This window comes from Emydura macquarii, unplaced genomic scaffold (genome assembly GCF_026122565.2).
Source record: "Emydura macquarii macquarii isolate MOO-44397 ecotype Brisbane River unplaced genomic scaffold, CSIRO-AGI_Emac_v2 contig_1644, whole genome shotgun sequence".
Lineage (NCBI taxonomy): Eukaryota > Metazoa > Chordata > Testudines > Chelidae > Emydura > Emydura macquarii.
In genome coordinates, this window is record NW_027131781.1 from 6,598,172 (window position 1) to 6,621,056 (window position 22,885).

Genomic DNA, 22,885 nt, shown 5'->3' on the forward strand with positions numbered 1-22,885 from the left:
ATAAAGCACTTTGAGATCCATGAATGAAGAAAGCACTATCGAGGAGTTCAGTACCATTATCTGTGCCCATCTCTCCTCTGCACAATGAGCCCATTTGCTGTGTCTTTACCCTTGAAGGGTTGAAGTATTATGATGAGAATGAAACAATCCCCTGCAGAACTCATTTGTTTCTCATTCCAGATACAATGTGGGATTTATGCTGAACATTTGGTCAGATGTACAAACAAGCAATCTGTGCTCCGATGTGATCATGATTGACTGCCAGCATCCTTCCCTCTTGAAATCCCAGCCTGGCAGATGGCCCAGGGGGGCCAGGATGCTGCCCACAATGGTGCTAGGGTTTTACTTGTAACTGACATAAGCATAGGAAATGTGAGGCTGGAGAGAGACTCTGGAGCTGACTGAATCTAGGTTTGTTTCTGGTTTGGACGTCATTCCAATTTGCAGGGCTGACTGGACTGTGGAAATGTTTCTTAGCCTAGCTCACAGCCTGGTGTGACCAAGGCTTCAGACAATTTACAACCCACAGTCCAGGTTCAGCCTACACTACACCCAGAAACAATGTTTGTAACTAGGTTAGAGAACAAGTGTGCTCTAACCAGTTTCCCAGACATCGTTCCATTTGCGGTGTAGACCTGGCCCACAGCCTCCTTTGATGATCAGCATAGCTCCGTTGACTTTCACAGAGTGATCCAGTTTACACCAGCTAAGAATATGGCCCAGAGTCTGTATGTCCCATCTCTATCCCACTGCAAGTATTGAAAAGGCTGTCAGAGCACTTCCGATAAGGATAAATTCAAAGGGCCACTCCCTGAGCTGCATTTGAGCATGGTGCATCTGGCTCAGCGCATTTACTGCCTATAGGTCTCATTCCCCACTTGGTTCCTCTGCTGCCTCTCCATGTAACACTAATGTAACAGAGGGGCGAGTCACGCGCTCTGTTGATACAGGCGCTGGTTTCTGTGCCTTTGCTGTATTTTGGTTAGTAATTCTGTATGAGTCCATTTCAAACTTTTGTATAAAGTGCCTGTAGCCGGCCAGCTCAGGCCCCCCTGCTGCTCCGGGCCTACGGTCCCACAAACCATGCGCAGATCACAGCTTCGTGCTCCCACTTCATGCTCTTTATTTACAGGCTTTTACAAGTACAGTGCAGGCTCAGGGGCCACACGGTCTCAGCCTGAACTGGGGGCAGCTCCCCGCCAACTGTGGATTCTCCCTCCCAGGCTGACCACCCCTGCTGCTGCTGCTCCTGCTCTCTGGTCAGGACGCCCCCCCTTGGGTGCCTTCCTGTGAGCCTGTATAGGGCTGTCAAATGAGCGTAACCGCTGCTTCCGTTAGCCCCATCCCCACAGGCTCGCTTAGCTGGCTCCACTCCCCCTTTGGTTAGGGCTCCAGTGGCAGAGGGCTGGCTTAATCTTCAGTTCTCAGCCAGTGCCCTGTCCCAGTGCCTCTTTGCCCCATAGACGAGTCAAGAAGAAAACCCAGAAATCCTAGATCATGTATAAAAAGCTAAGGGCCAGATTTTCAAAAGAGCTCAGCTCCTGCTGCATCACATGGACTAAATGCGAGGGCATAATGTGGCTGCCACTGTGCGAAGGTGAAACAGGAACAAACTGCGTTGTTACACTGCCCTGATCGGGCAGAAAACCATACGCCCTCAAGCTACTAGAATACCCACACTGGCATCTTTTATTTGTAATCACGTCAACTCAAGCATAGCTCGGAGAGTTCCCGGGACAGGTGCAGGGCACGGACACAGCTAAAGATTTTCCACACACAGTCCATTGACTGTTTATTTCCACTGTATGTATATCCAAAAGTACAATGCAAGCGCTCTGCGCGAGTTCACTTCCCAGGGATTCGAAACAGTCACAGGAATTACAGTGGAAGGGTTCGGGCTGGATCTGCAGGTTCTGACGCATGGGAGTAGCATTTAATGCTGGACGGGTGAGTGGAAATCCGAGGAGGAGGTGATGTCACTAGCAGGCTGGCCGGGAAGACAAGACCATGACTTTGTATGAAAAAAACCTGAAATGTCACATTTTTGTCATGGAAGTCATGGCTGTGAGAAGCACTCAGCCTTTGCGCCCGGTTCTGCAAACACCTCCGTCCCTGCGTGCCTTTAGCCCCATGATGCCACAGATGCCGAAAGGAAAGGACATTCTTTTGCAAGGCTGGCCCGTTCTCTGTACATTGGAGAAGCCAAGATATTTTTCCCAAAAAACAGTGGTTGGAAGAGGCTGGCAGATACCGAATTCTGGAATCATTGCGGTAGGTTGCATCTGGTCCCAGAGCGGCCTAAGAAGGCCAGAAAACGGGTGGAACCAGCCCACAGGGAACACTATCAGCATAAAGGACTTCTGCAGAATGGGTGGCGCAGCAGGACGTCAGCCCTTCTCTCAGTCTCTCCCATGTTTCCAAGGGGTCCTCGGAAGCAGAGCACAAGGAGCCAGGCCCAGACTAAGGGGAAATCAATGGGATTCCTGGGAGAGCACAGGGAAACTCAGAGTAAGTGCGGCAGAAGCTGGCGCTTGGTTATCAATTTCGGGTGACTGTTCCAGTCTAACCTAATTTAGGAGGGGCGGATGGCTGAACGACATGCCAGTGTCAGTACTGGACATCCCCGGTAATCTCCGTAATAGGAGCGATTGGCCAATGCAACGCCCCTGATCAAGAACACCAAGTTCCTGTCCTCCTGCCAGATGCTTTTCTTTAGCAGACCGTGTGGATGGTTGTGCCATTGGAAGCACCTGAAGCCACTCCCCCATTTATAATGTAATCCTTTATGTTCATCTCAGAACTTGACATTGGTTTGTTTCTCTCCTGCCCCGTAATTACCGTTTCAATTCCTCTAAGACACATCCTTAGGTCCTCTCGGAAGGAAGGGGTGTAGAGTCCGTAAATGATAGGATCAGTGCATGTGTGCAGCAAGCCGAAGAGAAAGAGACTGTGGTTGATGTACTCGGGCATGCTTTGAATCATGTCTGGCTGGAACCAGTACCACAGGCCTAGGAGATAATATGGAGTCCAGCAGATAATGAAGGATGCAACTATCACAATGGTCATTTTAAGGGTCTTCATTCGCGCCTTGGAGATGTGGTCATTTTTGCTTCTTGCCAGACCTGCCGGGAAGAGTCAAAGGGATAATTGTATATGCTGCAGCAGCAGACAACCAAGAAGGGACCAACATTCACCGCCCTGTCCCCGTCAAAGTCAGTAAGACTTCAAGACTTAGGGTCTGATCCAAAGCCCGTTGGAGTCAATGGGAGAGTTTCCATTGAGTTGAATGGGCACTGGATTAAGCACAAGGTGATGCTGAATTGAGTTACCATAGGGCTGAAGTAGAGCCCAGAGGCCTGCACTTGCCCTCTGTATTGGGGTGTATTTCACCCTAAAGGGCTTCAGTGGGACTTAAAGTCATGAACAAGGCCCGGGTTGGGCCTCTCCCAGGGGGTCGATGAATAAGGATGTCAGGTTTCAAGGCTTTCCTCACCATAAATTCACTTGACTGAACTGAGGCCTACACAGCCTTGAAGAAGTATAAAGAAGAGAAAGCCACCTCCCTTCCCTATCTCCCTGGCCCTTGCACACCCTCCCCATATCTTCTCATCAGGCCTGCAGAAGACAGTAGCAGGTGTGGGCATGATAATCCTGGAAGAAGTGGGCAGAGAGGGGTGGCAGATTCCATGGTCTGCACTCCTCTCCACCATATGTACAATTTCTCTCACCAAGTATTACATTTTACAAGGCTCCCCTATGAAAATGTTCATCAGAGAGGACGTCCCATCCCCAGAGACACATCTGCTGCTTCTCATTTTCCAAGCTTGGAGATGTCAGGCAATTATGCTGATTATGCCACATAAGATGCCTATGAAATCTAAGGGCTCTGGCAGGGAAAAGTACAATGTCTCAGCAATACCGATAAGATCACACGGAAGTATAAAATAGCCACAGCCTGCTCACCCTTGTTGATCTTCAGTTGCTTACTGATCTCCCAGATGATGCGGATGTAGCAGACAATCATGACACTCAGGGGGGCGATGTAGAGGGTGGTAAAGGTGAACATGTTGTAGATGGTTTCTTCCCAGTGCTCTTGGAAACTCCCGTGGGTCACACACTGAGTAAAATTGATACCCGGGACAGTGTGCAGATGAAAAAGGAAAAGCTGAAATTAAGAATGAAACACCCATTCAGAGAGCATTCGTTAAGGGGCATTGTCACAATGAAAATCGCCTTCCTTGGCTGACTGGGAACACCTTGCGTCAATTATTAAACCCAAAAAGCATTTAAAAATGCCTTATTACATAGGATTTGCATCAGACCACAGGTCCATCCAGTTCAATACCCTCTTTTGACAGTGGTCAGCACTAGGTGCTTTAGAGGAGGGTGGCAGATGTGGCTGAAGTGGCAGATGTGAGATAATCTGTCCCCACATTAAGGCTTGTTCTGTCTCTCTTTGTTAGAGCATGAGGATAAATATTGACTTTGCACCATATGTTCTCTTTGCTGACTCAGCCCGTCCCTCCTTTTGAGCAATAGTTTGGTCCGTTCACGGTCAATTCCATGGTCCAGTTCTCATGCACTAGTACCACACTGCAACGTTTGGGTTGCAGCTACAGCAGGAGAAAAATGGCTTCGGTTGAACTGAAAAGCTCTTTGTTTTTTTCTCCAGGCCTTGATAATAAACCTCAGCCATGACTGTAATTATTCCTTACTTGGTGCAAATAGACAAAATTGTACCAACTACTGGAAAATGCATCAATTAATTCTATAAGCCCAGGTTCTTATAAATAAATCAGAGATAAAGTCTGTGATTTGAGGTGGATTTGTCTCTCCTTTCCATGTATTATGATGCTGTTCTGCATGATAAAAATGATTCCAGTATCAAAAATATACTCGGCCTACTAGCAGAAAATAACCCCCAACACGCTCTTAAACCAATGGATGGATTTTTTAAATGTTGTTCCCAGCCATGCAATATTTGATGGATTCAGAAGCTGGGTGAGGAGCCATTTCTCTCTCTCAGGAACTCAGAATTGTTTTGTGCCACTACTGCACCATAGATCTCATGCTCACAAGATTTATTTTCACTTGACGGTGGCTTCCTGTTCTGAACCAACAATACACCCCACTTATTTCCATTAGTGTCAGACGTTTCAATTGCTGTCTGAAGCAGCAGCATCTTGTGAATGAAAAGTCTCCATTTTAACCTTTAAGAATGCCAGTCACTCTATATTTTCAGTCTCCCAACTTGGCTGCCCTTGCAACACTGAAATTGCACACCAAATAAGCAGCGGGAGGAGGACAGGTTAAGTAGTTTGTAACAGCTGTTGTCCAGACACACCATATTTTGGATATGAGAGATCAAGACCCAACTCCTCAAAGGCAGTTAAGTGCCTAACTCCCATTGGTTTCAATGGGAGTTAGGTGTCTAAATACATTTGAAGATCTGAGCCCTATAGCCCTTCCCAAAGAGATAGTCTGATTATCATCTAGCATGGTGTTTCTCAATGACCAGTCTGTGGACCGGTGCCAGCCCCTGAGATCTCCCTGATACAGTTTAGGAAGGCAGCAAGCCGGTCTCTGGTACCAGAAAGATAGATTAACAGGTTTCCTCATCCGTACAGGTAGCTAGTGACAGCGTTACACCAGTGGGCATTTCCTGCTGGGTGCTTTTGACTATTGCATTGATGAAACTACTGAATTTAGAACGAGCCGCTTGAAAGAGTGGCAGAAGCAATAGACAGGAGAGGAAGATGGCTAGTTCTGTGCACACTGCAGTGATTGCATTTGAAGCCCTTTTCCAAGGTGGCTGCTCCAGCCCAGCATAGTTATGACCTGGTTCATGTCTACACCTTGCCTTGAAAGAATGCTGCAGGCTGCCTAGAAGAGTGGTCTATGGAGCTGGTCAACAGGGAGATTTTTGCCAAAATTTCCTACTGTTGCTGCCAGCATTTCAGCTCTGTGGGGAGCGGCAACAAGAGGGGATTTACTGTAGGCTGCGTTCCAGGCAGCTGATGGTGTTTTAAGCACCATGCTATTTCACCTCGGTTCAGCAGGTCTTGCCAACATGTTGGCTTAAGGCGCTGGTGGTCGCTGGCAACGTGGCCGTGCCAGCGAGTAACAACTGGAGGAAATATTTGGCAAGCGCAGACAAGGCCAGGAGCTCTGTCTAAGTCAGTAGGGTTTTCAAATCTCCGCACAATGGATTGGGAAGCTGCTAGCTGCAGTTGGGGGTGCTCAATGGGCTGAGTCTAATTCCTCAGGGTTACTAGATGTGCTGAGGAGCAGGGCAAAGAGATGTTCTGATGGGGACTAATATGGGACAGATGCTCTCTCCCTGTCAGCAAGCACTGAGGTTACATTTACGCTGCAGAAAAAAGCTTCAGCAAGTCTCAGAGCCCCGGTCAACTGCCTTGGGTTTGCATTGTTACACAAGTGGGCTTCCACCCACTCCCATTGCCAGGTCTCGGAGCTTGCGCGCCAGCCCGAGCAGGAATGTCTACACGGCTAGTTTTAGCCCCATAGTGCGGGGCCCGTGAGCCTGAGTCAGCTGACCTGGGCTTGGAGACTCGCAGACACAGGGATTTTTTTTTGCAGAGGAGACATACGCCTCGTGGTGAAGTGACAATACTCCACCTGTTTTTGGATTACGTTTTCTCTCAGACTCAAAAGGTTTGGCTTATTTGCACACCGCAAAATAACCCATCCTCCACAGTGAGTTAAACAAGGCCACTACAGTTGCGGTGTTGATCAACCCCACTGCACGTCATGAAAGCTGAAAGCCATAGGACTAAATTCTGCTCTCATTCCCAACTGTGCAACACACCGAATAAGGTCATTTGTGCATAACAGCAGAATCTGGCCTGTAGTTTGAGCTATGGATTGATTATCTTTTGGATGTCCAGCTATTGTATCAATAGCAGATTTGTATGTAGTTCTCTCATGTGAATTTCTTAGGGCAGATAAGAAGGTGGCCAGGTAGGTCATTAAAAAGGTTCTATCACTAGCAAATTTACCCCCCTAGAAATCTGGGGTCAGAGCCGCAGCTGGTGTGAATCAGTGTAGTTTCATTACACTTCGAATCAGCTCACACCACATAGGAAGACTAGAATTCTATAGCAAACGCATGCCCAGTTAAGTGAATGGAATGCAGTAGCTAATGCATCCCCATGCAAAGAATGGGGTTCAAGAATGAATGGTTCCCATTTTAACTAATGGACCCCAGGAGCTACTGCCTCCAATGCTCAGCCCAGTCGAAATGTCAATTGACATTTCCTGGCTGCTCCCTGGTACGGCATCACCACGTTTGACTCACTCTTCCTCACAAGATGGAATAATCAGAAAGTGGCAGTGAGCCAATCAGGGCTAATCTGAGGGCTCATCTCAGTTCCAGGGTACTCTAGTCTGCAGAATGCACTGACCACGGATTTTTGAGAACTTGGAGCGGTTCCAGAGACAGGCATGGGGCAGAGAATAGAAGTTTTAATCCTGGCACAGACAGTGAGTTCTTCCATGACGCTGGGCCTGTTACTTCATCTTCCTGTGCCTCACTTTCCCAGTGTGCAATGGAGATTGTAACAATTACCGCTGTCACTGGGGTGTGATGAATGAATGAACATCCATAAGACGAATTCTCTGAAAACAGCTGCTCCATGTTTGGCAGCAGTCAAAAAAGCTAACAGAATGCTAGGAGCCACCAGGAAAGGGATAGATAAGAAGATAGAAAATCTAATGCCACTACAGAATGCCATTATGGGCCCACATCTTGAATACTGTGGGCATACAATGGCATTATATTGTGGCATTATATTTTCTATCTTCCTTATTAACGTTGTGCACACCATTCATGATGTTATAGATTTCTATCATACTCTCCCTTAGTCGTCTCTTTTCCCCCAGTCTTTTTAATCTCTCCTCAGATGGAAGCTGTTCCATACCCTTAATCATTTTTGTTGCCCTCCTCTGTACTCTTTCCAATGCCACAAAATTCAGCAACAAGTTAGGACCTGGGTTCATCTTGGAAAACAATGGGCATATTAACAATCTCTCCGAGGTACTGCAGATGGCTCCCCATCACTGCAGTACCTGAACACGCCACAAGCTCTAATGCATTTATCCTCACAACACCCCAGTGAGGTAGGGCAGGGCTATTATGCCCATTGTACAGACTGGGAATTGAGGCACAGAGCCAATGAGCGATTTGCCCAAGGCCACACAGGAAGTCGGTGGTAGAGCAGAGCCTTGAACCCAGGTCTCTAGCTAGTGTCCTAACCACTGGATCATCCTTCCTCTTGATTAGGGATTATCACCCAACCATTTGCCCAGCCCAAGGTGGCCATTCACTTTTGCTTATTCCAAAGTCTGGCACTTCCTGTTTGAAGTGAACCCGGCTTTACAACGGTGTTGAGCTCATACCTGAGGCGAGGCCAGCAGGAGGCTCATGACCCAAGCTACGCATAACATGACTCTGTTGCGTCGACTGGAATTAGCGAAGGCAAAGGGATGGAGGATGGCTGAGTGCCGGTCTATGCTGATAACCACGAGCACCAGTGCTGAAGAGTACATGGCAAACAGCTTGAGGAAGTTCAGCAATTTACACGGCAGATCCCCGGCATACCATTGGACTGTCACGTTCCACACGGCGTCCAGGGGCATGACCATGAAGGTCACCAGTAAATCTGCCACAGTTAAGCTCAGTATCAGCAGCCGGACATGGGACTTCCTTCTCTTCCTCATGATGCTGTACAACGCTATTGAGTTGCTGGACGCTGCTATCAGGAAAAAGCAGATGGTGATGATCACCCGGACCCTGGCTGCTAGAGTGAAAGTGGGTTCGATCCAGGGCTCGGGGTAGCTGGAAACAGAGAGGTTTTCATCCACGACACCAGCTGACTGAGGAGGAGTCATAAGGTCCTGCTCTTCAGGCATTCCCTATAGAAGAGCAAATGGCAAAATCAGACAAGAAAGCTAGTCCCGAAATCCCTGTCAGGTGCCCATTCAGCATGATACAGCTTTAAATGTGATGGAGAAGGTAGCTTAATAGGCTTAGTCAAGGATTCTCACATGTTTTAATGTCCTTATTCTGGTAGTGTCTTAACAGCCCCAACCAGGGCTGGTGGCCCATTGTGCTAGGCACTGGGGTCTGACTAGATGATCTAAAGGTCTAGTCTAGCCATGAACTCTATGAAATTTCAACTCTATTCAAACCAAAAGGCGGTCCCTATCCCAAAGAGCTTACAGGCTAAAAGACAAGAGAGACAAAAATAGGCAGAGACAAGCAACAAACAACCAATTTGTCAACAGAACAGTATAATTTCTTCTCCCTTTCCCAGTTTCCATAGTGTGGGCTGCATCCTACTGGAAAGATGATCTCATTGAGCTGCATCCTCTGCATGGACCATCTCCTCCTCCTCTTCATAATCACACATCATCCCCATGGAGACTATAGCAACTGCTCACATGGAAATAGATTTGGAGCACTTTTCAATGCTGCTTGGCAGGTGGAAACAAGGAGGCAGTTCCCATGTGACCAGCCAACCATGCCGTTGACCAATAAGAGCTTTGTGGGGCCCAGATGGTCCACTGACCATAAATAAAGAACTTCTGGTCTAATGAGGAGCTTAAATGTATCTGAAATACCAGGAATTCCTGGAACTGTGGCTGGCACGTTCTGAAGTAGATACACTGGGTTCCATGAAGTTTAATCTGGATGTGGCGGGGAGTATCCATGTGATAAGACCTTAAAAACCAAGGCTCTGACTCCTTATTGAAAACCCTTTGGCACTTTTCTTTAGAGTAGGGGTGTCCAACCCAATGTCCTTGGTTAAACTCTTCCTGTGTCTGCTGTTGTGCAGTGTGCTTGAATCTGAGGCTTTGGGGACAGATCCACTGGCTGTTGTACGTGAGTGTGCAGAGAAATCTCATCCATTCACACCACAATCCCAGGAAAGCTCCAGGAGGTGGAGACCTACGGAATCTTCCTTTCCTCGTGTGTATTTCCATGGGAGGAAGAAATCTGAGCAAAAATACCTCTCCTATCCATGTTAGCACAGTCATGGCACCTCAGGCACGCACATATTGTGCTGTCCAGGTCACTGGGATTATATTATTATTCTTCAGTATTTATTATTTATATTACTGTCGTGCCTGGAAGCCTTAGTCATGGACCAGCACCCCATTGTGCTAGGCGCTGTACAAACACAGAACAAAAAGACAGTCCCCGCCCAAGGTACTTACAATCTATGTATAAGACAAGAGGAAACAGATAGATATAGACAAACTGATGGAGGAGCACAAGGAAACAATACGACAACCTTGGTCAGTAGGACAGGCAGTGGTCTCTGCACACTGGCAGCCGATAACACAGCAGCCTATATTGTGAAAACTTGTCCTGCACTCTGCCCATGGAAATACCTAGCAATAATCATCCAGTATTTATTCACTCACAGCATGGACATGTTTCAGGGCTGCCAATTTTCTCTGTTTATTTCCTGGAATATAAGAGCATTGAGCTATATTAGCACAATACAGACCACACTTAGAAGAATTAGACACCGCAGGTCACCTTTGGTGTGAGACCCTTGTAGTCGGTCTGTATTACACCAGGAATGAATTGGGCCCAAGGTGTTGGGTTTTTTTTAAATCTCTGATCTAAACTCATCACGTGCTAAGTGGAGATGGGCCATTGGCCTGAGTCCTCTGAACTTTGGAAGGCCAAAAAAAAAAAAATAGGACCCATGGCTGGGTTGGCAGGTTTGTTTTACAAACAAAAAACATGAATGGCAAGTTTTAGAGAGAGCACACCATGCCTGATTTTGCTCTGTTTGAAATAGATAGGGACCTGTTTTAGAATCATTTATGCCAATCCCTATGCACACACACACTCCTGGAGCATTGTGGGTTCAGAGAGAAAAGGATCAGATTCTGAACCACTGCCAAAATCACTGCAAAACCCAAATCAAATGACATGATTTTTCCAAACCAGCTCCAGGTATCACCCATCTTTGTGGTCCAGATTCATGACACTTTTTCAGTCATTATGAATCTGCTCTCCAGGGCTGCCTGTCAATATTTTATTCTGATTTCCAGTGTAAACAAACCCACAGACCTCACCTGCTGCTTAGTGGAACAGAGACATGCAGCAGAGGTCTGGGTTCAGTAAGCAAAAGGAAATAAAAGATGAGGTTAAAAAAAAAGAGAGAGAGAAGATTCTATTTCTTTTTCCTTTCTGCTCACAATAAAGATGCATACAAGCATTTCTCAGTGATGTGAAGAGGTTCACACCCCCTCTTTCATTCATCTTGATGGTGAACATGAAGTCATTCCCCATATGTTCCCCCCCAGCCGTCTCTAAAGAGTTTATATATGGTTTTTTTCCCTAGAGAAATCTGCGACCCATACAATTTCAATATCAGGATGCTCGCCCAGGTGACAACAGTACAGAATCACCATTGTTCCACGTAAATCGCCCTGCGCTCCGGTACAGAATGATATTGTGAACAAACCAAATTTCCAGGGCAAAGACTTTCAAACTTAGAACACCAACAATCAGCACCAAGGAACGCGAGCACCTTGCAAAGCGTTTCATGCAGCCAGGGCTGATGCTTCATTTCGCTTACACAGAAATAATCTCCTTTCCCCTGGTGAAATTACAGAAATAAAACAATCAGCAGAGACGGAATCTACATCCTGCTTTCCAACTAATCTATTGCTACTATACATTTACACTTGCCATACCTCTTAACCTTACTGTCATTTATTCTACACTCCACATTTAGTTCCAGCTATGTGCTTTGCTGCAGCCCCCACAAAGAAAGTAAGCACAAACATTACCGGATTCCTAGATCAAAACCAAAAGGCAAACAAAAAGCAGTAGCAACGACAGTCCCAAACTGGTTGTTTCTCCTATTATTGCCCATCCACAGAAAGGAGGCATGACACCGAAGGAAACCCTGTATCTTTGCTGATTGGAGGTGCTGTATCCAATTCATTGGATGGGAACGCACCTGGAATCCACACGCCCCTAAGGGAAAGGAAAACGCTGCCTCTCTATTTTTTCTTCCTAGCCAGTGCCAAAAATTTCAGCCGGCTCCTCTGCTGCATTGATCCAGCAGTCTCCATGATGCAGATCTGCCTCCCAGGAAAGAGAAGGTGCAGAGAGATAGCAGGGTGGATGGGAGTGCTGTTACAGTGCTTTGTCTGTGCACAAGAGGAGCGCATCCTGATAAGTCTCTCTGTACTCCTGCCACTGGAATTATCATAGAGAGACCCCACTGCCCAATGTCATACAGGTTAGCCTAGCAAAATGCTTTAACAATGTGCAAGGAAAGGGGGGGGAGCGCTCCTCAGTTACTCTGCTCCAGGGCATTCAGGGCTTAGAAGAGGTGTTTATTGATGCACGTTAGGTCTGTATTTTAACTTGATTTGCAGAACCTCTGTGATGGGATGGGGTCTGAATGGGAAGCTCTATATATAATATTGCTGCATCCTTATTATTATCGTATTGCTACAGAGATCATGAAACACACACATTAACCTGGTCCTGAATCAAACTGCTCTAAAGAAAAGCAGAAAAAATTCTTTGCCATGGGTCAAACCTTAGGTCCTTATTCCATTTTTTACCTGGTCCATATACAGGCAAACCTGCAGATGGACTGGGTAAAACCAGAACATGGACCTCAAGATTTGGCTCATATGTGAAAACAGATATCAAGCAGTGAATGTCCAGGTACCACAGACATTTCAGTAGAGCACTTGGACTGGATCCATGCAGGGACCAGTGTGGGAGCGCTTTGGGTTTTCAAATGTTAATGATTAAATTGGCCTCTTTTCTCGTTAGGATATAATGAGCCACCCACTTGAGGATTTAATGAGCAGGCATAGGAGACAATGGCAGATCTGCTGTATTCAGAGAAACGGCCACATTCAGACACTGCACCTGCTTACAGTGCAGCTGAATTTTGCCTCTTCAGGCACAGCATCACCATTCCAGTGCATTGGCTGTCCGTAAATCGGTAATTATTACATGAATTCTTTGTGAGCACGTGGTTGCTTAGACAACTGTGATGCTCACACACACACGCATGCATACAAAAGCACACACCCAGCAATGCTCCAGGATCATATAGCTCTTTATTAGCCCCACTGATTGAGATTAACAAGGAGGGCATGTGATTCAGAATGGAAAGTCACTAATTGGGAATTAAATACAGAGAGAAGAGGAGGACAGGAACCAAAGGTCTTGGTTAAAATTTTCAGAAGTTCCTTAGTGACTCAGAAGCCCATGACCCGCCTTCAAAAGAGACTTTGGCGCTCAGCACTAGATCCACAAAGGAATTAGGCTGGCACCCAATTTTAGACATTCTGCCCCCAGTGGAATCGTCAGTCCTGAGTTAGATGCCCAGGCTCTCTATACAATGCGTGGAGACAGCTGGGCACCCACGGACGGGATTCCCAGAAGTCAGCACGCTGAGCGGGGAGCTGCCTAAGATAGCCAGTAGGAAAGGCTTAGGAGAGGGGTGTGGCTTAAGCTCTGCCCCTCAAAGGGACTCAGGCACCTCCCATTGGCCTGGACGTAGCGTACACCATAACCACCTGCCCCCTCTCCCTGCCCTCAGAGGCATTAGAGCACAGGCCCCCTGGCGGAAATGTAGGGGACATTACCAGCAGAGATGTAGGCAGCAGCTGAACCGAGGTTCTGAAGATCTATATTTTGGATTTAGGCACCTAACGTGGCAGTTAGGTACCTACATCTCTTCGTGGCTCTAGTCCTAAAAGACTAAATCTCATGGCAAGTCAATGGGATTTAGACAATGCCGGAATCACTTTTGAAAATGGGACTTAGCGTAGCAAAACCAGTGTGACTTAGAGAGCTGAGTGGAACAATGCCTAACTCCCTGTACAAATCTGTGCAGAGGATCAGCTGTTCAAAGGATCCTCTCCTGCCAGATGATCTAAGGCGAGGTGTTGAGGGTTGCATGTCCTGCTCTCTGGCCCATGGGAAGGAGATGCGGAAGCAGGTGCTGTAAAGAAAGAAGAGTTCCTGGGATGACATAAGGACAGTGATGAAGAGATGGGCTATAACACCCGTGTGGGTAACTAGAAGTCTCACACACACTGAATTGTGTGTATCAGAAAGAAAATCACATGAAAGGGTCAATGCTAAAACTTAGTTAATAACTTTGGATGCTGTCTTCGACATTCATACGAGTCTCCAGAAGATGGCGCCTCCAAGTAGTCAGCGGAGGTATGGTTCAGCCTTCAGCTCCCAGAGCTGGGTCAGTTTTCTGTAACCAAACCTGCAATGGGGTGATGTACACGTGCCATCAAGTTTTATTGCAAAGCCCAGATGCAGGCCAAGATTGCTGAGGTTCTCAAACCTACCAGCAAACCTGTTAAATCTGAGCTGAATATTTCATGGGCAGCACACAAAACAAGATGGCTTTGTGCAAAACCAAGTGGTTTCGACCTGAAAGTTAGGCAAAACTTTTTGCCAAGTTTCAATTTTGAAGCAGGGAATTATTCACACCTGCAACTCAAAGTAAACCTCAGGGTGTGTGAACCCCGAAACATTGGCTCTGTCTGTGATGCCCTGCAAGTGAGTGCAGAATTCTAGGTGTAATTGAAACATACAGGCAAAACCAATAGACCCAAGGAGATTAAATGGCCAAACTCCCATTGATTTCCATGGGAGCAATAGCAAGCCACATTATTTTCCCTGGTTTCATGAATAATTATGGATTCGAGCCAAACGCTGTGACCTTTAGAGAAGCTGTTACAATCCCCTGGAGGAGAGGCAATAACGATATTTATTCACACAAAAGATCTGAGTGCTAGTGACTCAATATAAAATAAGGCAACCTTTTCTTCCAAGGGGCCCTGTACAAGAAACTACATACAGATAAAACCACCCAGAATTACACAGATTAACAAAGGAAATGAGAGGGAAAGCCCTGGAGAGCATGACTTGCTAGGTGCCTAACGGTTATGTGCAAAATGTCCCTATATTTGCACACCAAATGCGTGCATGGAAATACTGCAGCTGTGTACACAACGTGGATATCTGTGAGTGGAAATGAATTAGGGTCGTTTGTAACTGATTGATTTTTGAGGGGAAAAGTGGTTAATTGCCTGTGCAAACAGGTGAAAAAAGGAGCAGAGGGAGAGAAATGTTTGAGTGAAAAACAAATAGACCACGGAATGGCTGTGGGAATAATGGATTGTTCAGTTTGCTCAGAATTAAAAAAAAATAATTTTAAAAAGTAGTTTCGGGTTGAACCAAAACTGACCTTTTTCAGGATTTGGTTCATAATATGCTGCCTTCCAACTTCGCTTCTCAAACAATCGCTGCTGAGCAGATGGACATTGGATTACTTACAAAACACACTTGTTCCTGGAAATGTCATTTTGTACCAAATGGTGACATCAACCCGTGGACTACCCCCGAGGCCCAGACAGTGTCATAACACAGCTGCAATTCAGACAGCATGCATAGATCAGGTTTCCTGAAGACAGTGGAGGAAGAGGACAGCTTCCTGTCTTGCAGCAGAACATGCTTCTCCACGAAAGATAAAGCCATGCAGAACTCATCCAGGAGATTAGAGAGGCTAACTCGCACCGAGTCCCTCTCCATTCATTAGCAGCCAATGATAACCGGAAAACTGTGGGCATATTTTGCTCCGGGATGCCTTTTGGTTTGAGTAATGGTGGGGGAAGGGCATGCATTCCTCCAGCATTATTTTGTGTAGCTGTAATTTATGCCCTAGGAAAGGCTTTTGTTATATCAGGCCTGTGCAGTGACATACAGATGCTAGCCTCCTCAGTGAAGCCATTCAAGGTACATCTACCCTGCCATTAAACGCCCGCGGCTGGCCCGTGTCAGCTGACTCAGGCTACGGGGCTGCTTAACTGCGGTGTGTAGGCATCCGGGCTCCAAAAGACAATCACAGTAGGCAACAGTCACCCCTGTGCCTGTCCACACCGTACCTTGGATCAGGACGTCAGTGAGAGCTCTAATAGGGGCAATGAATTCTCACTCAAGCAATGAGCATTCAGTCTGGCCATCTTCAACACAATCAGCCATCTGGGAGCAGCTGACTTTGCCTGTTTCCAGCTGCCGCAGAAGAGCACAGAAAACAGGCGCCTGGTTACATTTTTTAATTCTTCGCTGATTTGGGAGTTCAGCCTCTAGTCAAAGCACTGACTTTTCCTCTTACAGAGCTGATCCCAAGGCTCTTCATAATGGAAAGCGAGCTGGTTGCAAAGAGATCACCAGGGGCCTCACGTTTGATCAGTACAAGTGTATTGAAGCCCAGAGCTTGATTTCAGCCTGTAAAAATGATCTCAATTCAGTTTTATTCTTATTGAGAGAATGAGAGTCATTTCTGGCAATGCTGTTATTTACTGAGTGGGGGGTGGGAACACCTGTCAGGCTGGGATACAAAGGAGCTGCTTCTTCACCAGGAAAATTGCTATCGCAATGTGCTTCTCTGATAAAACCACTTGGGAGCAGTACCTGTGTATTTGAGGGAACGAGACCCCACAACCTAATTATATAACTTGACGAGTCAAACTCTCCTCTTAGATACACCAGCGTAAGTCAAGCTACCTCAGTTCATACTGGGGTAACCAAGGGCTTGTCCACACACAGTTTTTGTACCACTTTAACTATATTGGTTTGAAATGGACATAATTAAAATCAGTAAAACCCCTAGTGTGGATGCAGTTATATTGCTATATAGGTGCCATAGACTGGTACAGCTTGGTACTGTATAGCTACATCCATATTAGGATTGTACCAAGTTAACCGTTTGATTACAAAGCCTGTAACCTTACAGGTCACTTGGTACAAACACTGTGTATAGACCAGGCCTGAGTTTTGCGTGAGGTCAGACTAGATAATCACCTGGCCCCTTCTGGTCTTAGAATCTATGAAAGAGGAGGAGTTGGTGCAAAGTACCTTACAGACATTATTAGCTAATTAATCCCCACAGCACCTCTGATTTTACACACAGGGAAACTTAGGCACAGAAAAATTCAGTGGTCACACACACGGAGTCATTGTCAGAGCCAGTATTAAAACCCAGGTTTTCCTGGCTCCCAGTCCAACATCAGACAAATGTTGACTCCGGGTGCCCAGGGAAAACCTGCACTTGCTCTACAAACCATTCATAAAGCCAAGGATGAAGACAGAGAGAGAGTAGATGGATTGTCAGCAAACAGCACATTTAACCTCAAGTGGAGAGAACAGGTTTGGAGGAGGCTAGAGGCTGACAAATCTGCTTTTCAGACTATCTGGCAGGGACGCTGAATGGTTTTGTAAGCATCCACCAGTACATGTTGTCCTTCTTAAAAACAAAGGGAACAAACAAAGCGTTAGAAAATCCCTTGTGATCTCTTCATCATCTGCTAAGATACTCAGCAAGGAAACACTCACCAGACAGAGAACGTGCTGTTCAGATCGCCACACCATTGACATGCACTAGAGTGATGTGCAAGTTTACCTGTTCTAAAAACCCTGGGCTAGCACAAGAGGTTTCTTCTGATTAACTCCTGTATACGGAGGGACAACCAAATGGGGGATGGGCATATTATTTCCTTCTGTAGTTTATTGTTCGGTATCACACACTGCATCTGATCTAATGAATGCTTTCAAACACTGTAACGGGCTCTGGCAGACAAAGGTATAAAAAGATCCAGTGGTGGGAAGCTGAAGCTCAGTAAATTCAGACTCAAAATAAGGTGCAATGATTTAATAGCGTGGGTAATAAACAATTGCAACAACTTGCTGAGGGCGGTGGTGGATTCATCAGCACTTGGCAATCTTTACACCAAGACTGGATGTCTTTCTACAAAAATAGGCTATGCAGTGTAGCTTAGCCAGACATTATGGGCTTGAGGCAGGAATCACTGGGTAAATTTCAATGGTTCACATGATGCAGGGGGTCAGACTAAATGGTCATCATTAAAATATATTTACAATTTACAATATATTTACAATTGTTTGTAGACAAATATCAATTTACTATCACATGGTCTCCTCTTTACACACAGTTGCTTCTCCCGGTCAGGAGGGGACACATCCTTTCACTGGAATCGTTTGGCTCTGTTGCTGCTAAGCTGTTCTCCAGGAGCTTGACTGTGTTTTCACATGTTTCAACAAGGTAACGCATTATCTCCTCTGAAAGCAAATCTGCTCCATCTCCAATGCAAAAGACCTCTTTGGCATAGGTTCATGTCATGGAAATTAAAGGAGGTTTTTGCACCTTGTGACCAAAACAAGGGCCCAGGCTACAGTCTGACTTGCAGGGAATCGGTCAACTGCTTAACAGGGTGTGAAATAGATTTACTTTAGAGTCCAAAAACACCCCAAAGAAAACACTGAGTTCAGGCTTGTCTTTCTTGCTTTCACTGTCTCTTCCTGAAAAACATTGGGCCTGAAGAATCTCACACACCAGTGAGAATCAGGAGTAACACTGTTGAAATCAATGGAGTCACACTTGGTGTAAAATGGTGCAGACCCCTTCTGAATACAGACCCATGAATGAAATACAGAAATACTCTACACCCTGGGTCCTCAGTCTGGGGGTCAGGACCACCCGGCTCTCTCATATTGTTAAATAAGAAGGGGTCCCGGGTAGATGAGTGGGAAGTCGTGGTTTGGTAAAGGCTGAGACCAGGCCCTATAATCTGCCACCGCAAGAGTTTGCAGCACATAGACACTGAAGAATGTGATGTGCCTTTCAAAAGAATGGCTAAGTGTTTGGACGTAATCCAAATAGTAGCAAAGACCAGGGGAATGGATGGCTCAGCAGGGCTCTGACAACTACAGCCCCAGCCAGCAGGGAGTGACTAGCATTACCTCTTACGGCAGTGAGCTGCCGGGAGGTTTGTCAGTCCAGTTTCCTTCACAAAACACGCCCCCTACAATTGGCACCTTTCCTGGCAATCTCAGCAGAGACGCAAGTGAAAGGATGGGCCATGGCATGCTGGTCTGTTTCGACTGTAAGCTCATTGGGTCAGGTGTTGGCTCTCCCAATGGGTCTGCCCAGCCGCCAGCATAATAGGGCCCTGCTCTGTGATGGAGATCTCTGACGGAGCATCTAGGTGCTCCTTGGCTGGGCAAGGTGAGGCCTAACACTCAGCTCACTGCCGTTTTGCTGCTTGCCCATCCGTGCGTCATGGGATAACTTCGGAAGATCCCATCTGCTCACTTCTAAAACGTCCGGGACTGGCCTAGGCGGCAGTGGGCAGAACCCTAGTGATTATGGTGGCACCAGAAATGCCTGACCTCCACACTGTGCCCATTGGACGCGGCCTGCGGAGGAGCATTGTGACATCAGAGACAACTCGGCCAGTCATCCCTCCCTCTCTTCCGCCAGTTCATTTGCATACTTCCATCCCATTGGTTGAAGTGAGTCAGCAAATGGAACTGCAGGTCAGGACTGAGGTGCTTTGACCGAGAGGATGGGGCGCCAGGGGTGCGGGACTGGAAGGAATAGCAAGGGCTGCATCAGATCAGGCGCTGTACTGGCCGACGAGGAGTCAGGCTGGAGATTTGCACCGCGGCTCCCTCCACGCTATGCTTGGCTCAGGCACGTGCATTTACCGTCGCCCAGTCGGAACTGTTTGAGTTCAGTGAAACAGTGCCCCGCCGGGGTTTGCTTCCTCTACCTGCAGCACCAGATAGGCACTGTCTAGCGGAGAGACGACCAAGGCAGGCTGCAGGGTTCGGCTTGGCGGAATGAGCAACGGCTGGCTGAGGTACCGTTCATGTCACAATGCTACTGCTCTGTCTCCTCTGCCTGCAGCACTGCAGGGACCACGTCGAGGGGAAGCGGTTGACATGAAATGGATAAAACGACGATGAGAAGCGGCTTAGACAACTTAAGAATAACAGTTAGGGCTAATGGCAGTTACAGGTTCCGGGAGAGAGACTACGTTCCTCTCCCGCCCACTGCGCCAGGTCAGCCCGCATCAGTAACCACGTGTGCAGCCGGAGGAGAACCCCGGTGTGGCTCTGAAGTGGCAGGTGAGGCTCTGATGGGGAAACAGTTCCAGTGGGAGCAAAAGGCAATGGTTTGCATCTCTTGCTTCTTTCCAACAAACAACTTAATGGAAACCTTGATGCGTGTTTTCCCCCCACTTGGTTCAGCTGCCCTGTTTTCTAGATTAGTTCTTGTTATGAAGCCCCTTTTGTCCCATAGGAAGCACAGCTATCCATTCTGGAAAAAAAACACAGTCCCGGCTGAGACAAGTCAGCATGGATCATTTTACAATAAACCCATAAATGACGCAGAGTGGAGGCTGAAATGCTTTTGCTGTTTGTTTGTGGGCAAGCCTGGCTCTGTTCCAAGCCTAGAAACACGGGTAGGAAAAGCAGTGTGTTGTATCTAGGTCGGTGCAGCTAGCTTCCCCGGTTTGTGTTTGTAAGTTTGTTCCTAGGAGCTCCCTATTGCTCTGAGTCCAGGAACTACAATTCCCAGGATGCACCCACAGGAGGAGGAGGAGGAGGAGAAGGAAAGGAAGAATGTGAGCTCTGTGAAAGGTTGAGAGGAATAAACATTTCCCTTTCTGTTATCAAGTTTCCTGAGTCTTCCTCAGAGGGGTTCACGTACAAAACAGTAGTAGCATTTGGTCTGTATTACCTGTCCAGCCACCTAGGGTTTGTCTACACTGCAATAAAAGACCCGCTGCATACCCATGGCTGGGCCAGGTCTCGAGCTGCAGGGCTATAAAATTGCAGCATAGATGTGAGGTGGAGCCTGGGCTCTGAGATCCTATGTGGGGGTTTGTGTCTGTGTTTTTCTTGTTCTGTTGAAGCTTGCTGTCCAGTTATTCTGGAACCCCTCCAGCAAACTGGATCTTCACCACTAGGCCACCAGTTCAAATCCAACCCAGGTCTGTAATGTCTGTCTGAAAGTTGACACACATCTAATGGCTGTTTGGTGGCCTGTGTGAAGTAAGTCTATCACCTGATTGGCATTAATCTGTCACACTTGTTGCCTCCCAGCTGCTGCCTCCTGTCCTAGCCCAACCACCTGCCATTCTGCCTCCTGTGCAGGAGATAAATCATCCACCATAAGGAAGATGAGGAAGAGTGTTGGGGAATGGAAAGGGAGAAGGTGATGCCTGCAGACAATGGAGAATTGAGCCTGATATGTTTACTTACAGTTACATTAGTCAACCACTAGGTGCCTGTGTTATATGGAATTCCAAACAGAATGCGGCCTCTGGTAAACAAGGCAGACAAAGCTGGAACATGAGCTGAGTGGAAGCCTGATTAATGTAGTGGTTTTCTTCAGTCAAACCCTTCTGTTTAACATGGACTTTGATTCCAAAGAGCATGACAATCTCCATGTATTTTTTAATTCATTCTTTTTCAACTGCCCTGAACCCATGAAATATCCAGGCAAGAATGTATACTCTATTTGTGCTTCTTCCCCCATTGCAAACCTCCCAGTCTAGAGAACATCTCTCCACTTTCACTACTGCATGATGTCACAATGGATCAGGATTCTTCTTTTGAAATTTCCAGCCATTAGTTATATTAAAAAAAGGCTTCTGTTCTGGTTCAGGGAGGATTTTTTTTTTTAAATCATGCTGTCATGCAGGAATGTATTGGCCAAGGATAAGCCTCATTTTAATGTGCAGTTGTGTGTATTAAAATTATTATTTTCTGCTTTTGCACAATAGCTCTTGTCTGTTTTCTCTTGCCTCTCAAGAGGTCTTCTTGAAAGTTCTGCAACCATCAACTGACGTATTATCTAATCGGTTTGACTATCAGATTTTTGGTCATCAAGATTATGAAATAGCGTTAGATAGCAGAACCAGAGGACATTGTTTCTCTGCTGCAACAGTCTGTACATCTGCAAGGAAGTTGCATTCTGAAAGGATATAAAGGCCAAGTTCTGATCTATTACTCTAGTATAAATCTAGAGTCTCTGTTGGAATAAACTGTTAGAATTTACTCTAATAGAATCAGAGTATTGAGTCAGCTTTACACTGGCGTAACAGAGAGCAAAATTTGGCCCTGTACATTTAGGTATCACGTATGTTCTGAAATATTTGTGGTTACAAACGAATAATGGGAAACTATTGTTCTTATTACCAAAAAAAGCAACTAAAAGTGAACAGGAACGATATGAAATTCCCATGAGCTACTTTTATCAGCTGCCAAACCTGACATTCCCAACGCTACACATCTGAGTCCTCGCTTCAAGATACATGTAGAGTGCCATGCCTGGAGGAGCTGAGCACCCTCCTCTCCCACTGACTGCAATAGAGTTGAGGGGCCCCAGCACATCACAGGATCAAGCCGTCAAAGCAAAACAACATTGCACAAATTTCCGTCAGCTGTTTTCAGCACTTAAAGAAAAGGTTAATGACAAAGGTAACCTGCGACATTGGCAAGAGAGCAAGGTGATCTTAATACAATGTACTGTGTGTAACGTCTCTTTGTTTTGGTAATGAGAATAATCTACATTTATTATCTATTTGTTCACATGGATATATTTCTGTTTGGTCAGAATAATTTATAGCCTCAAATAGAGTTATTCAGATACTGATTTTTCCCCTTAATTTTTTGTAAAGGCTTGTGTTGTTTCAAAAGCAACTTGTCCAAGGAAACTTCTGCCTCATGTTGGATTTGAAACAGCAAGTCTAGTCAGGGAGGACATCTAACGTACAGAGTTTCTGTGAGTAAATACCAGCATCCATGCCGTCATTTCCTTGGGTTAGGAGGGAAATGAGCTCACTGCTGGAATGACTTCTTGATACCGGCCAGAAAGTTCACAAGTTAAAAATATGTTTGCGAAGTTCCCATTTATCATTAAAAACATTATCTGGGCTCCATTTTCAAAATCACTGTGCTGAGCTAGAACTA

General features: G+C 46.3%; 1 protein-coding gene across 1 annotated transcript in view; it reads right to left on the bottom strand.

The window, feature by feature from the left end:
* Nucleotides 1–1,663: 1,663 nt before the first annotated feature.
* Nucleotides 1,664–22,885, bottom strand: part of LOC137158306 (gonadotropin-releasing hormone II receptor-like) — a 29,860-nt gene continuing 8,638 nt past the window's right edge. Inside the window, exons 2-4 of the mRNA XM_067556092.1 lie at nt 8,419–8,934; nt 3,964–4,165; nt 1,664–3,122 (exon numbers count right to left, since the gene is read on the bottom strand). Of these exons, the coding sequence (XP_067412193.1) occupies nt 2,713–3,122; nt 3,964–4,165; nt 8,419–8,934 (1,128 nt within the window). The 3' untranslated portion in view covers nt 1,664–2,712. The remainder of the gene's footprint in view (nt 3,123–3,963; nt 4,166–8,418; nt 8,935–22,885) is intronic.